Source organism: Henckelia pumila, chromosome 3 (genome assembly GCF_033568475.1).
Source record: "Henckelia pumila isolate YLH828 chromosome 3, ASM3356847v2, whole genome shotgun sequence".
Classification (NCBI taxonomy): domain Eukaryota; kingdom Viridiplantae; phylum Streptophyta; class Magnoliopsida; order Lamiales; family Gesneriaceae; genus Henckelia; species Henckelia pumila.
Window position 1 is genome coordinate 72,894,198 of NC_133122.1, and position 15,494 is coordinate 72,909,691.

General features: G+C 33.4%; 4 protein-coding genes across 4 annotated transcripts; 2 read left to right on the top strand and 2 right to left on the bottom strand.

Moving 5' to 3' along the window:
* The first annotated feature begins 2,025 nt into the window (after window positions 1-2,025).
* On the top strand, window positions 2,026-2,421 carry LOC140889008 (uncharacterized). The gene has a single exon (XM_073296702.1). The coding sequence runs from the start codon at window positions 2,026-2,028 to the stop codon at window positions 2,419-2,421; it is 396 nt and encodes a 131-aa protein (XP_073152803.1).
* Window positions 2,422-5,400: 2,979 nt separating this feature from the next.
* On the bottom strand, window positions 5,401-6,097 carry LOC140891079 (major allergen Pru ar 1-like). The gene is made up of 2 exons (XM_073299342.1): window positions 5,914-6,097; window positions 5,401-5,699 (listed from the first exon to the last, which is right to left on the bottom strand). Exons 1-2 carry the CDS (start codon window positions 6,095-6,097, stop codon window positions 5,401-5,403), a joined length of 483 nt encoding a protein of 160 aa, XP_073155443.1.
* A 775-nt stretch (window positions 6,098-6,872) lies between these two features.
* LOC140889010 (AT-hook motif nuclear-localized protein 16-like) lies at window positions 6,873-7,902 on the bottom strand. Its single transcript, XM_073296703.1, has 2 exons — window positions 7,571-7,902; window positions 6,873-7,209 (listed from the first exon to the last, which is right to left on the bottom strand). The coding sequence occupies exons 1-2, from the start codon at window positions 7,900-7,902 to the stop codon at window positions 6,873-6,875; spliced, it is 669 nt and encodes a 222-aa protein (XP_073152804.1).
* Window positions 7,903-12,810: 4,908 nt separating this feature from the next.
* LOC140889011 (uncharacterized) lies at window positions 12,811-15,260 on the top strand. Its single transcript, XM_073296704.1, has 3 exons — window positions 12,811-13,043; window positions 13,113-13,192; window positions 13,279-15,260. The coding sequence occupies exons 1-3, from the start codon at window positions 12,811-12,813 to the stop codon at window positions 15,258-15,260; spliced, it is 2,295 nt and encodes a 764-aa protein (XP_073152805.1).
* The last annotated feature ends 234 nt before the right edge of the window (window positions 15,261-15,494 follow it).

Sequence of the window (15,494 nt, forward strand, 5' to 3'; positions counted from 1 at the left end):
AGCACTATTATTTTCATTTTACTCCCTGAGGGATCGATACTTGATTTTATCACTATATTTAAACTTGACACTCGTACGCTTGCGAGGAAATTTCACAACACCTCCACCAAAAGATGCCATCAATAATGGCATAACAGGACAAGGTGGATAACGGGTGACTCATCCACTAGCTAAAGATGCCATTAATAATGGCATAAAAGGACAAGACAAAATAGCTGTAAGATTTTCTGAAGTTTCTCGGTGAAACGAGTGGAACCTCAGCTATAAATACAAGCATTCAAGGAAGCTGAAGACATCGAGCATTCCCTTCAGTTTTCTTACAAATAAATTGTTGTAATATTTCTCTTTCTATTGTAATAAGTTTTCTGTTTATGTATTTCAAGAACAAAGCTACTATGAGTAGCTAAACAAGTTGTCTTCTCCTCTTCAAAGGAGTTGATTTATGTAATAATATTATGTCTGAATAATTTTTCTAAAGTCTTTTGTTCTTTCATGCTCACATTTTATAATTAAATTCATATACCATACGCCTTAAGGTAGAAAACGAATTAAGGCTGTGCTGGGTGCCGTTGAAGAAGCTTGTGCAGAAACCATCTGTTGCGACTGCGTGGTTGGAGTGTGAGGAGCACTTCGTAAAACTCGGCATGTATGACCCGACGACACTATGGTCAAAGAGCTATTTGAATTTAATTCATCTTACGGAAGCATGTTGGACCCTAATCCATAGTATATCGGCTGGAAACCTTGCGTAACCGATAGTTCTGCTTGTCCTGAACGGGTTCGATAGGTAAAACAATGCCACATACAAAGGATTAAATGCTAAACACTTTGTTAAGACAAATTTGGGGACCACTAGGGAGTTGAAACAAAGAAATTTGAGTGTAGGGAGTTAAGAGAAAGAAATGTTTGGGTTTGGGGATTTTAAAATAATTTGCCCATAAATATATATATTTGAAAATAAATTTCAAATTTAAAGTTTAATAATTTGGAAAATTGCTCTCATTTTCAAGTTTTGACTTTTCCAATACGTGTTTAGAAGTTAAATTTGCATGATATATATTATCTCAAATATTGTGATTATTTTTTTGAGTAACATGAAAATTCAACATTATGTTTGGCATTTATATTCTTGATTTTAAATGCAACTATATTTGAAAATATTGGTTTTATTCACATTATGTTCATATTAAATTATTATTATGTTATTTATAATTTAATATAAACAATTTATGTTAAAAATGTGAATAAAATTTTTGATGAAAATTTTTTTGGCATGGAGATTCACATTATGGAGTTAAATAATAATTATGAGTTGACATTATAAAACATAATCTAAGGGAGTTCTTCACAGACCGGTTTAAACTGCCTTGACTTGCAACTGGTCTCCCTGATGAACGTTGCTCTGTCTAAGAAGATAGGTTTTTAAAGAGGCCTCGCCGTACCTATCAACTGGGAGCACTCTTAGAAAGTGTCGATTGTGTTACTAAGTAATTATTATTATAAAACGTTAAGTGAAGCCAAAATTTTTGTTCAGTGAACCGTATAATTTTAAATAATTAAGGTTTAGCCTCAGCACCCTTAATTAGACAAAATTATGCAATAAGTTATTTTGGATCACATAATGGACATAAATTGTAATTAATTGCATAAATATGATGAATTTTACCCCACAGAGATATTTATTATATTTATGTGATTAATTAGAATAAAATATCAAAATTATATTTTTCTTAATTTACCCACAGAAGTTAAGGAAAATTATTTTTGATAGTTTTATTATAAAGTTACAGAAAAATCTTATTGAATTAAAACTTTAGCCCACAGGCAAGTTTTATGTCACTAGATTTTTATGACATGTTTTTTAAACATGAAATTTATCTCAAATTTTTTTAAGTTAATAAGCATATATATTTTTATGCAGTTATGCAACCTGCGAGTTTTTCTGATATGAAATGTGATATTCCCGATCTAAAGGGCAATAATTATAAAATATGGAAAGAAAGAATTCTTCTTCAATTAGGGTGGATGGATATTGATTATGCTATTCGAAAAATCAAACCACCTGCTATTACTGAAAATAGCATTTCGGATGATGTTGATCTGTATGAAAAGTGGGAGCGATCTAATCGACTCTGCATAATGTTCATAAAGACCAAGATCTCTACTGGTATGCGTGGTTCTGTCGATCAGCATAATAATGTCAAAGAGTTACTGAAGGCTATTGATGAACAATTTCAGTCTTCAGATAAGGCACTTGCCAATACCCTAATTATGAAATTCTCTTTATTATGGCTCACCAATGTGAGAGGTGTGCGCGAGCACATCACGAAAATGCGGGATATAGCGGCTCGACTGAAGATACTTGAAGTGGATATATCTGAAACTTTCTTGGTGCATTACATTTTGAATACCCTTTCATAACAATACGGTCCTTTTAAAATTTCTTATAACACACATAAAGATAAATGGTCGATTAATGAACTTATTACCATGTGTGTTCAAGAAGAAGGGAGGTTGTTAATGGAATCGGGTGAGAGTGTGCTGCTGGCGATAAAAGGAAAGAATCAGAATCAGAATCAGAATCAGGCCAATAAGAAATGGAAAGGTAAAATACCGTCCCAAGGAGGAATTAAAAAGGAATCCAAGTGTTTTTTCTGTAAAAAAAAAAGGGCACATGAGGAAGAATTGCTCTAAATTCCAGAAATGGCTTGAGACAAAAGGTATTCCAATCTCATTTGTCTGTTATGAATCTAATATGGTTGATATGATTTATAACACTTGGTGGATTGATTCTGGTTCTACAATCCATGTTACAAATACCTTGCAGGGTATGCAAAACCTAAGGAAACCTCTGGGAAATGAGCGGAACATCTATTCAGGAAACAAGATGTCTTCGCTTGTTGAGGCTATTGGGACTTGCTGCCTAGTTTTGGATAGTGGTTATATTTTGAAATTGGAAAAGACATTTTATGTTCCTAGTTTCTCTAGGAATTTAATTTCTGTTTCAAGACTTGTACCATTTGGTTATTCCTTTCAGTTTTTGAATAACTCAATAAATTTATTTTATAAATCCAATCTTGTTGGAAATGGTACAATTATTGATGGTCTTTTCTCTCTTTCTTTACAAAATAATACAAATACCACTATGCATGTTCAGGGAGGTATTAAAAGATGTGTTATAAATGAAGATTTCTCTATATTGTGGCATCGGAGATTGGGACATATCTCCATTGAAAGAATAAAATTATTAGTAAAAGATGGAGTACTTAGTACTCTAGATTTTGCTGATTTTGAAACTTGTGTGGACTGCATTAAAGGAAAGCAGACCAACAAGTCTAAAAAGGGTGCCAAGAGGAGTACAGACATATTAGAAATCATACATTCAGATATATGTTGTCCAGACATGGACATGCAAAATCCGAAATATTTCATCTCTTTCATTGATGATTACTCACGATACATGTATATCTACTTGCTTCATAACAAAAACAAAGCTTTGGATGCCTTTAAGGTTTTCAAGGCCGAAGTGGAGAAGCAATGTAAAAAAAACATATTAAGATTGTGAGGACTGATAAAGGTGGAGAATATTATTGTAGATACACTGAAAATGGACAAGCATCTGGTCCGTTTGCAAAGTTTCTCCAAGAACATGGGATTGTTGCCCAATATACTTTGCCTGGTTCTCCAGACCAAAATGGCGTAGCAGAAAGGAGAAACCGAACATTATTGGATATGGTGCGGAGCATGTTTAGTAGCTCCAAACTTCCTAAATCCTTGTGGACCAAAGCTCTTAAGACAGCTGTGTATATATTAAACCGTGTTCCAATAAAGGCTATTCCAAAAACGCCATTTGAATTGTTTAAAGGTTGGAAACCGAGTTTGCAACATATACGCATTTGGGGCTGTCCTTCTAAAATAAGAGTTAACAACCCACAAGAAAATAAGCTGGACCCTAGAACTATAAGTGGATATTTCATTGGATATGCCAAAAAATCCAAAGGGTACAGATTTTATTGTCCATCTCATAGCACTAGAATTATGGAATCAAGAAATGCAAAGTTTCTTGAAAATGACTTGAATAGTGGGAGTGATCACTTTAATGACACATTTTTTTAAAGAAGATCACATTAATGTGCAACCCTCTTATTCAGGTGAAAGATTGATTGTTGTTCACACCCCTTAAGCACAAACGGGTGTTAGACAACCGATCACTGAAGTTCCACAAATCGCTGATGATATTCTAATAGATCAAGTTGTTAATGAGGATCAACAAGAAATTGTTGATCAACCAGTTACTCAAAATAACAACCTAAGGAGATCTACTAGAATAAGAAGGTCAGCGATATCTAGTGATTATATTGTGTATCTACAAGAATCGGATTTTAACATCGGAGCCGAAAATGATCCTGAAACTTTTTCACAAGCCATGAGTTGTAACGAGTCAAAATTATGGTATGATGCTATGAAAGAAGAGATTAATTCTATGGCATTTAATGGAGTCTGGGATCTTGTTCAGTTGCCTGATGGTGTAAAAGCCATTGGATGTAAATGGGTCTTCAAAACAAAAAAAGACTCATTGGGCAACATTGAAAGATATAACAGACTGTAAGAAAATATGACACATAATTAAAACGAGATATATACGATGATGGAAGCGGTGACGACCGATGCCGCCATACTTGAACACTGTGCATATGGCGTCTCACATTCAAAAAAGTGAGACACACAACGCACACTTAGTTTGAATCTCGTGCTTCCGAACACTCATTGATGGTATGAGAATTTGCCTATAAATACCGAGGCTCTTGAGGTCCCTAAGCACACAACTCATAACAACACAAATACACCATCTACGAGAGAGTTGGAGTGTTTAGAAGGCCGCTTCAACTGGAGAGGAAAGCAGCACACTTACAAATTATTCGATGGCTGGAGGTAACGCTCGATTTTACTTCCGCATATTATTTATCATGTTCATATATTGTATAAACATGATTATTGAGAAAACTCTAACATAAAATTCATAATTTGATGACTATAAGGCCCCAATTTTCGATATCTTTTAAGGCTTGAATCGCATGGTAAAAAAAAGCTTTAAATGTATGAAGAAGTGGCAGTTACATTGTGCATGCAACCTTCGATTTCGAATTATGTTAACCCTTAATTTGTCAAACATTGCTGTCAATTGAAAAAGGCCATAAAACTTCATTTGACTGAGTTATCAATGTAAGATCATCTCATTATACAACAAGATCCAACCTTCATTAAATAAATAAGACAAAATACTACATAAAATTATTCATCCACATATTAAAATTAAAAATCCTTATTCATGCTTCGAATTTCATAACAAAGTGCAACGACACAAAGATCAACAACGTTCGAAAGCCAAGAGCGAATCGATTAAACATAAGAATTAGGATTTTGAATAAGGTAGGCTTCCACAGCTTTATACATTGCAAGAACTTTTTCTTTGCCTGCCTTAACTTCCTCTTCTTTGAGAGTAAAATCTCCGGTGGTGTAGTATGTGCTTGTAACTTTTAAAATGGAGCCGCCATCCGGCGACTGCTCGAATTTTACGTTGCAAGTAATCTTCTCGAGCTTGTCAACCAGAGAATCTCCCTCGATCAATGTGTATCCATATGTCAGCGTCTCTTGATCGAGCTCGTCTACGCGATACTTCACATACTTGATTGGACTACCTGGATGAACTAACAATCATAAGTTGATGTAAATACAGTTGTATATAAGTGTAATGAGCATTTTGTTAGCTCAAATGAGAGAATGGATGACATGATAATAGTCTTAACATGAAACATACTTTTGATACACATGACACACACATATATATCAAATATTAAGATACGAAACAAAATAAAAAGGTTAAAAAAAGTAATATCAAAATGGATAAGTGACCTTCAGCAAAGTTGATCTGCTTAATGCTCCCGGCACCTCCGTCTCCTTGTGTGATATTGATGCTCTTGATGGCTTGGGGCATCAGCTTCGGAATTAGGTTGTGTGAATCCATGATAGAGGCCTTAAAGATCCTTGATGGTGACACTGGTGAAGTATGTTCATCACTGAATTTGGTTATGGCCATGACTTGATCGGTTAATTTGTTATTCGAAAAAACTCTCGAAAACCCCGATTAATCGAATGTATGATGAAGAAGAAGAAAAAGCTTGAAGGAAATTTATAGACTAGCTAGCTCGTCTCATGATGAAAGTTTTTTTTTTTTTTTGCTTGAAATGATTCTCAATTCTATACTAACGCTAAGAGTAATGTTATATGTACAACGAAATTTATACATCAAATCTTACAACATCAAAAATTCAATACAAAATTTTATTTATCAAAATCTCGCGATAAAATAGCTAAATCTAACAATATAATTGTTGCAAATATCGTTGTACACAATATTTGTATTACCTTTAGCATTATTCTAATGCTAATCACGGAATATATATACAATTAGGCTACTTCGTAAAATAAAACAAAGCAAGATTCCAACTGCCAATATATATAGTAGCTTCTTCTTCTTTCTATAAAATCTATGAGCTCTTCATTTTTTTTACTAAAGTTTGAGTAAATTAAATTTATTTTTGACTCTAAACTTTCAAATAAATATTTTTAATTTTTTTAATTGAATTTTATCCTTATAATTCTAGTTCAAAGAATTTAAGTATATCAAAGAAATTACCATCAGACTCTCATAAAAAAAGCCTTTTAAAAGAAGTAAAGATTCCTTTCTCTTCGCAGTAAATGATAATTACAACACAAGGTAATAATTATTTGTATCACATTGATTCAACTATAACATACAAAATACAAATATCCCTCTTATCAATTATCCTTTATATAAATGAATAAGCTGCCTACGTAGACTTTGCTAAAGCCCGGCCCGATGGCCATGAATAACCCTCGGAAGGCAAGTTACCGTTGGTGATGAGATTCTGCGGAAGCCCGTAAACCTCGGAGTGATTCACAACTGCGACGTTAACCTCGTCGTCTTCGCCCAAAGGCAGACGATCGAATGTTGCATTCATGAATGTCGCGGCCATGATCACCACAGGGCCCGAAGCTATCAGTGCCCCCACCACATTTCCTCCCACCACTTGTCCCTGAGCTCCGGCCAGATAGATCGTCAGGCCCGTCACCCCTGGCGGCGCCGGTGGCGGCAGAATCGAACCCAGTAAAGAAACTATCTCAAACCTGCTATATATGGAATATATATATATATAATGTGCATGCTAGCTAATTTTATAATAAGTTCTTCCCAGATTCAACATTAAATCTCACACACAATCTTATATATCACATTTGTGCGGCTTTATTTATTTTTATTAATCTTGTATATGAATTTATGATCGAGGATGCATCTTAAAGAAATACCAACTTATAAAATTAACTTGTAGCTAGGTAATATATAAGTACCCAAATTTGGATAAATAAATTTTCAATCTTTGAAAATTGTATAGCATTGATCAATTCTAAATTAGCTAGACTCGATCCAAATATTAATTAGTATCTTGGAAAGTACTATAGATTTGCAAAAGAAGTTGGTGAAATTAACCTGCCATGGAGAGTGACAATGGATCCCGAAGACGATGGTTGCCGCAATGCGACATTAGTAACACAACCCGTAGCACTAAGCACGCAAATTCCACGTTGTTTTTTACGCGCGAAATTTATCAAACTCTCGCTCAAGTCGCAACCCGAAGTCACCTCCATCGCGTGTGCCTTCAACGCATTGGCACTATCCCTAGTGATGATTATGGGGGGCTTGGGCTTGTTCTTGGACCCCGCCGGCCTACCGCGGGGTCGCCTTGTTGCGGCATCGATCCGTTGGTCGTTTTCGAAGATGGGTTTAGTCGCAGGGACTGTGAGATCTCCTCCTCCAGCCATTTTCTTTTAAACTTGTTTTTTTCTTGGTTAGCAATGGTGTAATTTTGAGTTTGGGGAGTTGGGTTTTTGTAGTGGGGGAATGCATGCAAGATAAATTTATGATGAAAAGGTGAATGAAATGATTATAGATTAGGATACGGTTAAGTGAGTGTAAGCGATATAGTAATAGATTATAGCTTGGGTTTCATTCCTAACTTGCAACAAATTTTTGTTTCATGTCAATTGCCTTCTCCAACAAACATTAATTTCATCATTGATTATAAACCATGTAATTAATTTAACGACAAAATTATTAGATAAATTGTCTCATTTATATAGCTAGTTTTTCATGAACGTCTAACTCAAATACTTATAAGGTTAATCGCATACATTATTTCTGCGAAATACCGAGATTGCTAAAAACTCTCATCAGTTAGCTCCGTGTGTTCTTTTTCTTTAATCATGAGCACATACCTCTCTATGTTTTTGTGTTCTTTAATCTTGAGCACATAGAGGTATGTTTTCAAGACAAATTGCATACATTATCCCTATGAAATACACCGAGATTACTTGCTAAAAACTCTCATCAGTTAGATCCCTATATTTTTTAATTTTGAGCACATACTTCTCTATGTTTTCAAAAATTTGAGCAGACAACCCCTTTGCCCGTAATGTGCACTATATTAACAATTACTTTATTAATGTTTCTGTAACACGAAAACAGTGTAACCTTTATACATCTAATTCAAACACTCCTTAGAAAACGATGTGGGACGAGAGCCTAATTGGTTTTAATTTGCATAATATTATCTCCATGACTCCATCTTTAAGACTACTAGCTGATTATATTTACACTCGCTTTGTCAAATTTACCATCCTAACTATTACGTACCGGTTATCTCTAGTTGTAGTTTAATTTAATAATATACATGATGTTATTAATTGTGCTCCATTAATTTTATAAGAACCTATTATTATTTAATTAGTTCATAGCCTCGAGTTTACATATCAAAACTTAGAGTTCCAGTAGAAGAAAATGAGGAAAATAGTCTTTTTTCACTAACACGTTCAAGTTTGGTTTTTGGTTCATTAGATTTTCAAACTTTAGTTTTGACATATTAACTTTTAAATTTCAGTTCTTTTGATACAATTATTGATGTGACGCCTGAAAATACAGCTATGGTGTCAAAAAAATGTTGATGCAATTGGATCAAATAACCAAAAAATTAAAAAGCAGTCTACCAAAACAAAACTTTTTCAACTTCAATGACCAAAATCAAAATTAGGTAAGTTAATGAACTAAAAAAATCATGTTTCCCAAAAAATTATCCTTCCCATAGACGAAAAATCATTCACCGATTATCTTCAAGCTATGTATAGGCTATGGTAGTTATGCAAATAATGTTTTATAATTTCGAATTTCAATTGCAATAAACACAAAACAATAATATATATATATATATATATATATATATTGTTGGGTATTCAACCAAAGTCTCACATTGGAAGATCAAGGGAAATATCATGTGTTAATAAATGGAATGATATCTTCATTGCTATGAGAAGTTTTGGGCGGTTCCAAAAGTAAAATCATGAGGGTTTGTGTCCAAAGTGGACAATCCTACCAATGTGAGATATCGAATTCTATTACTTAACAAATGGCACCGTCCGTCCCACATTGGAAGATAAAAAAAAAAATCATGGGTTAATAAATGGAATGCTATTTCGATTGGTATGACCCCTTTAGGGTGATTCCAAAAGTAAAATCATGAAGATAATATCATACCAATGTGAGATATCGAATTCTATTGCTTAACATATATATATGTATATATATATATATCCCATGCACCCAAGGGTACAGAGGAAATTGGGAACAATAATCCCCAATCTCAGAATCACGTTTCCCCATTTTCTTCTTCTTAGTCTTAGATCTCAATTTGAGAAACCCCTTTTTCTTCTTTTTTTAAAGTTTTTCTGAGTTGGCCATCCGTCGGCCTCCACATCCAGGCCATGGCAACGTCGGTGGGTTCCCCACCGCAGCACCGACGGCACCGGACACGAGGCCGGCTGCGACCTTGCTAGCCACAAGAAAATTTTTGGTGCTGGGGTCGGTCCATTTCTTCTTGAGCACGTCGTAGAGACCCATTCTGGTCATCGAGTAGAGGGTCTGTCGGAGAAGGGTGGTGGACATGCCGGAGAAAAGGGCCGCTGCCCCGTCCTGCTATGATCCGAAGCCCCACGGCAACGGGTCCGACACTGGCGACGGTAGAGGCGGTGGTAGATGGATATGGTGCCCAGAGGCGGAGGCGTCGTGGAAGGCCAAAGCTGGGCAGAGATTTCGGGCGGCCGAGGAGATGGCCAAGATGGTGATGGGATCGAAGATGGAGTTTTCTTTGTATTAAAGAAGACGAAGTTTCATTTCATAAGAAGTTTTATTTGATAAATTGGGCCAAATTTTTTTTTAAAAAAATCAATAAAAAAATGTGGTGGCGCCCTAATTTCCCATGAACTCAAGGGTGCACGGGAACACTCCGATATACATATATATATATATATGTATGTATATACTAAACATGTATTAGTGGTATATATATTGGTTAAGATTTTTTCAAAATTCCACAAATATCCCTCTAACTTCTCTCACATTTCAATCCCCTTAATTTTATCTCTATATTACCTTTATCTCTTTATTTATTAAACAATTATTGAAATAATGAAAATTACTTAATATTTAATATATTTACAAATATTTATAATTTTATGTTATTTTTTCATTCAAAATAAATTAATTATATGTGATTTAAAATTATAATAATTTTTTTTATTTTATATATACAAATATTATACTCTCGCCAAACGTGTGCATTGATGACTTATATATATAAAAGTTTGAAACACCCATAATAACTGCTTTGGTCCTCAATGAGACATTAACATCAACTTACATATCTAACTTATAAAAATACACATTCATTTGAAGATCAAAAATCAAAAGTATACTCTTTATACTATCGGAGAGAATTCATCATCGTTTCCAATTTAAAAATCATAAAAACGCTTATTAATTTCTTTGCACTTAATATTATATTTTATTCCTAATATTCCTTAATTAATTTTTTTTAGTGGGAAAATAATTTAATTTTTTAGGTCCATTAACTTCTTTTTTTTTGGTTTTGATCCATTAGTTTTTCAAATTTAATTTGGTTTCGGTACACTAACTTTTAATTTTCGATTATTTTGGTCCAATTGTTGACATGACATCTGTCATCATTTTCCAATGACAAGTCAGCATTTTTCGATGTCACGTCAGCATCTTCCGGTGCCACACCATCCGTTAGACCAAAATAGCCAAAAATTAAAAGTTAGTGTACCAAAACAAAACTTTGAAAAGTTAATGGAACAAAACCAAAAAATGGGCAAGTTATTGGGCCAAAAAAACTATTTTTCTTTTTTAGTTACATAATTTTTATTTATTATAATAAATTGTGTACGTACCTCGATTGCTAGTATGTGTGTGTATATCTATACTACATAAATAGTTGAGCAGCTTAGATTGAAGACACCAATCTTTTTTTTTCCCAAAATTGCCCTTATATATTATATAAATAAGTAAATTTGATTTTATTTATATATAATTCCCTAATATTCTCAACTAACCACTATAAATAGGATAAAATAATAAATAACTTTAAATTTTATTTTAAAAATGAAAAATATTAAAAATTATTGAAAAAAAAATTTAATATTATATATAACATATACTATATATATTATATTATTCTATACATACAATAGATTATATTACTTTATACACACGTAATGCGTGTGTGCGATTATCCTAATATACATATAAACCAAATTTTGGTATGTTGGTGGAGCTTTTTCCTAATACCGAAAATTTCCCTTTTAATTTTATCTCTTATATTCTATCATTTAATTTCAAATTTTGATAAATTTAATTCAAACTAGTGATAGAAACACACGCAGTTGCGTGTGTGATATAATATATGAATATTTTATAAAAATTTTTTATGAAATAATGTATTATTTAGTAGTTGAAAATTAATTATTGGTAAGATCAGGGGCGGATCTTCATAGGGGCTGTGGTGGGCTATAGCCCAGCCCAAAAAAAAAATTAGTTACTATATATATATTATATATTACACAAAAAGCCCACAAAAAATCATATTTCATTTAGCAGCCCACGGCCCATCATACCACTTAATTCTCATTATACAATTTTCTTCTCATTGTTCCAAATTTTTTGTTGACTGTTGACCTAAATCTCTCGCTTTCGTCAGGCGGGCTTCCTCTTCAACTAAAGCAATTTTATAATACGAATCCAAGTAATGTTCTCGGTTCTTTTATTTTTTTTAATTCAATATTATTTTGATTCAAACAAGGATTTATTGTCTATTTTCTTTAATATTGTTTCAGTTTTTCTTGTTTAACACTTTAATAGTTTAATTCACATCCTTATTCTGTTTATTTTGTCCAAAATTATAAAGACTTGTGTTTATCATAATTAAACAATTATAGGATTTAGGAGACTTTCAATGTTATTATTCTGTGAGTTATGAGTACTATGATATAATTAAACAATTATTCTGTTTATTTTGTCCAATAAATGTTATAAAGCTATTAGGATTTAGGAGACTTTCAATTTTATAAAGCAATTAGGATTTACGAGATTCAATTTTATCAGTGAGTTATGAGTACTATGCTATCCTATTCCTTGTAAAAATGGGAAAACAAAAAAAATCGTGTAAATTTTGTCTTGTTTAATTTTTTTGTTATATTCTGTTTTTTTTTTTTCCTTTAGAGAATAAAAATTAAACTTATTTATTGTATTTCATATTTGGTGTATTTGAATTTGGAGTGTAAGTGTGTAACACTCAACATTAATGGTATACAGATTCTAAAAAAATGGAATATCAACCTACTGCAAAGAAAGGAAAGACATTGATATCCTCTTTTTTTAAGAAGAGAGATCGTCAAACTAGTGAAAGTTCTTCATCTACAGTCCCTCCAATGCAACATCATTCAAGTGAAGTTCTTTCCATTCCCAGTGTCCAACTTCCTTCAATTTCCTCTTCTAGCAAAGAACATCATTCATCCTCTATTTATATTGAACGAGATCCAGGAAAAAAAACAGATATGTGAGTATCATGTTAATGAACGAGATGAGATAAGACGTTCATATCTAAAGATGGGGCCTTATCAACCAGATATGTTGGAGTATCCGAGTACAAATTTTGGAAGTCAGAATCATCGATTTCAAAAAAAAATGGTTCCAGAAATTTCATTGGTTGGAGTATTCACCTTCAACAAATAAGGCATATTGTTTTTATTGTTTTCTTTTTATGAATGATGTTAATTCTTCTAATATTTCAGCATTGGTTAATGGAGGATTTGACAATTGGAAAAGGGTAAACCAAGGAAAATCATGTGCATTTCTTGCCCATATTGGTTCTATAGCTTCTTCGCCCCATACTATGTGTGAGAGAAAGGCCAAAAATTTGATGAGACCCTCACAACATATTGATAATTTGATGCATGCTCAATCTAGAGAGGAAAAAGAGAAAATTCGTTTGCGTTTGAGGACTTCAATTGTCACTGTTCGGTGGCTAGCACTTCAAGGTTGTGCCTTTAGAGGTAACGATGAATCTCTATCTTCGTCTAATCGTGGGAATTTTCTTGAATTGGTGAAGGCTTTTGCAAAAATGAGTACAGAAATTGATAAATTTGTACTTGAGAATGCTCCAAAAAATGCCCAATATATTGCTCCAGAGATTCAAAAAAAGATTTTACATATTATGGCCAATAGAGTACGTCAGATGATTCGTGAAAAAGTTGGAGATAAATGCTTTTGTATTCTTGTTGATGAAGCGCGAGATATATCAAAACGGGAGCAAATGGCCATTATCTTAAGGTTTGTGAATAATCATGGGATTTTGACAAAAAGATTTTTTGCCATCAAAAGTGTTAGCGACACTACCTCATTAAATTTGAAAAAAGAGATATCAAATGTTCTTGTTCATCATGATCTCGAGGTTAAGAAAATCAGAGGCCAAGGATATGATGGTGCTAGCAATATGCGTGGTGAATGGAATGGACTTCAAGCATTATTTCTCAGAGATTGTCCATGTGCATATTATGTTCATTGTTTTGCTCATCGATTACAACTAACATTGTTTTCTGCAGCGAAGGATGTCAGTATTATTTGGAAATTCTTTTCTCATCTCGATAGTGTTGTCAACATTGTCACTTCTTCTACTAAACGGATTGCTGAGTTACATACTGCACAAAGAAATGAAATCGAACAATTGTTGGCAACTGGAGAACGTGATTCTGGAAGTGGGGCAAATCAGATTGGTAATTTGCAACGAGCAGGAGCCACTCGTTGGAGTTCTCATTATGACTCAATAAAAAGCTTGATAGGTATGTACACTGCAACTTGTAAAGTTTTTGAAGTTCTTAGTGAACATTCTCCAAATGAAAGAGCTAAGGCTGAAGTTCGAGGGATTTACAGAAACATGGCAAGCTTTGAATTTGTTTTCATTTTGCACCTAATGCACAAAGTTATGAGAACAACAGATGCTCTTTGTCAAATTTTTCAAAGAAAAACTCAAGACATTTTGGTTGCTATTTCATTTGTCTCTACTACCAAGACTATCCTTCAAGAATTTCGAGAATTCGGGTGGGAAGAATTTTTTCATGAAGTAAAAATGTTTTGTTCAAGAAATGAAATCGAAGTCCGTGACCTTGATTCTCCATATAAGATCAGTCGTTCCCGTCAGCAAACTACAGTCGAGCATCATTACCACTTTGTTGTCTTTAATGCAGCAATAGATTTCATCTTGATGGAGTTGAATACTCGATTTAATGAGTCATCGGTGGAACTTCTTTCTCTTAGTACATCTTTAGATCCAAAAAATTCATTTGCCTCATTTTGTTGTGATGATATATGCAAGCTTGCAACAAAGTTTTATCCTGAAGATGTCACAGATCAAGACATCATTGCTTTAGAGTATGAGTTGATACATTTTAAGCATGATGTGATGCAGAATTTGAAGGTTTCCACACTTGTTGAGTTGTGTCAGCAATTGACTGAGAGCGAACGATCAAAGGTTTATGTTATGTTGACTAGATTGATTCATCTTGTTTTGACGTTACCTGTTTCTACTGCCACTACTAAGCGAGCCTTTTCAGCAATGAAGCATGTGAAAACGTCACTTCGCAATAAAATGGAGGATGACTTTCTTGCCGACTGTTTGACACTCTATATTGAACGAGATCTAGCTAAAGATATAGATGTAGATTCTATTATAGATGAATTTTATGTTTCAAAAGCTCGCAGGGCACAACTTTGTTGAACAATATAATATAATGACTTTTTTGTTACATTTTTTTGGGTAATGATATATAGTTTATCAAATTAAGTTCAAGCCCACCCCGATTCATATTCCTGGATCCGTCCCTGGGTAAGATAATATAATTTTAATATGCTAATATAATCAAATTGATATTTGAGGTATATACGTGTGAAATTAATCATGAAACGATATGATACAGATTGGTTGAAGAAAAAGTGGAAGAGACTAGTGAGA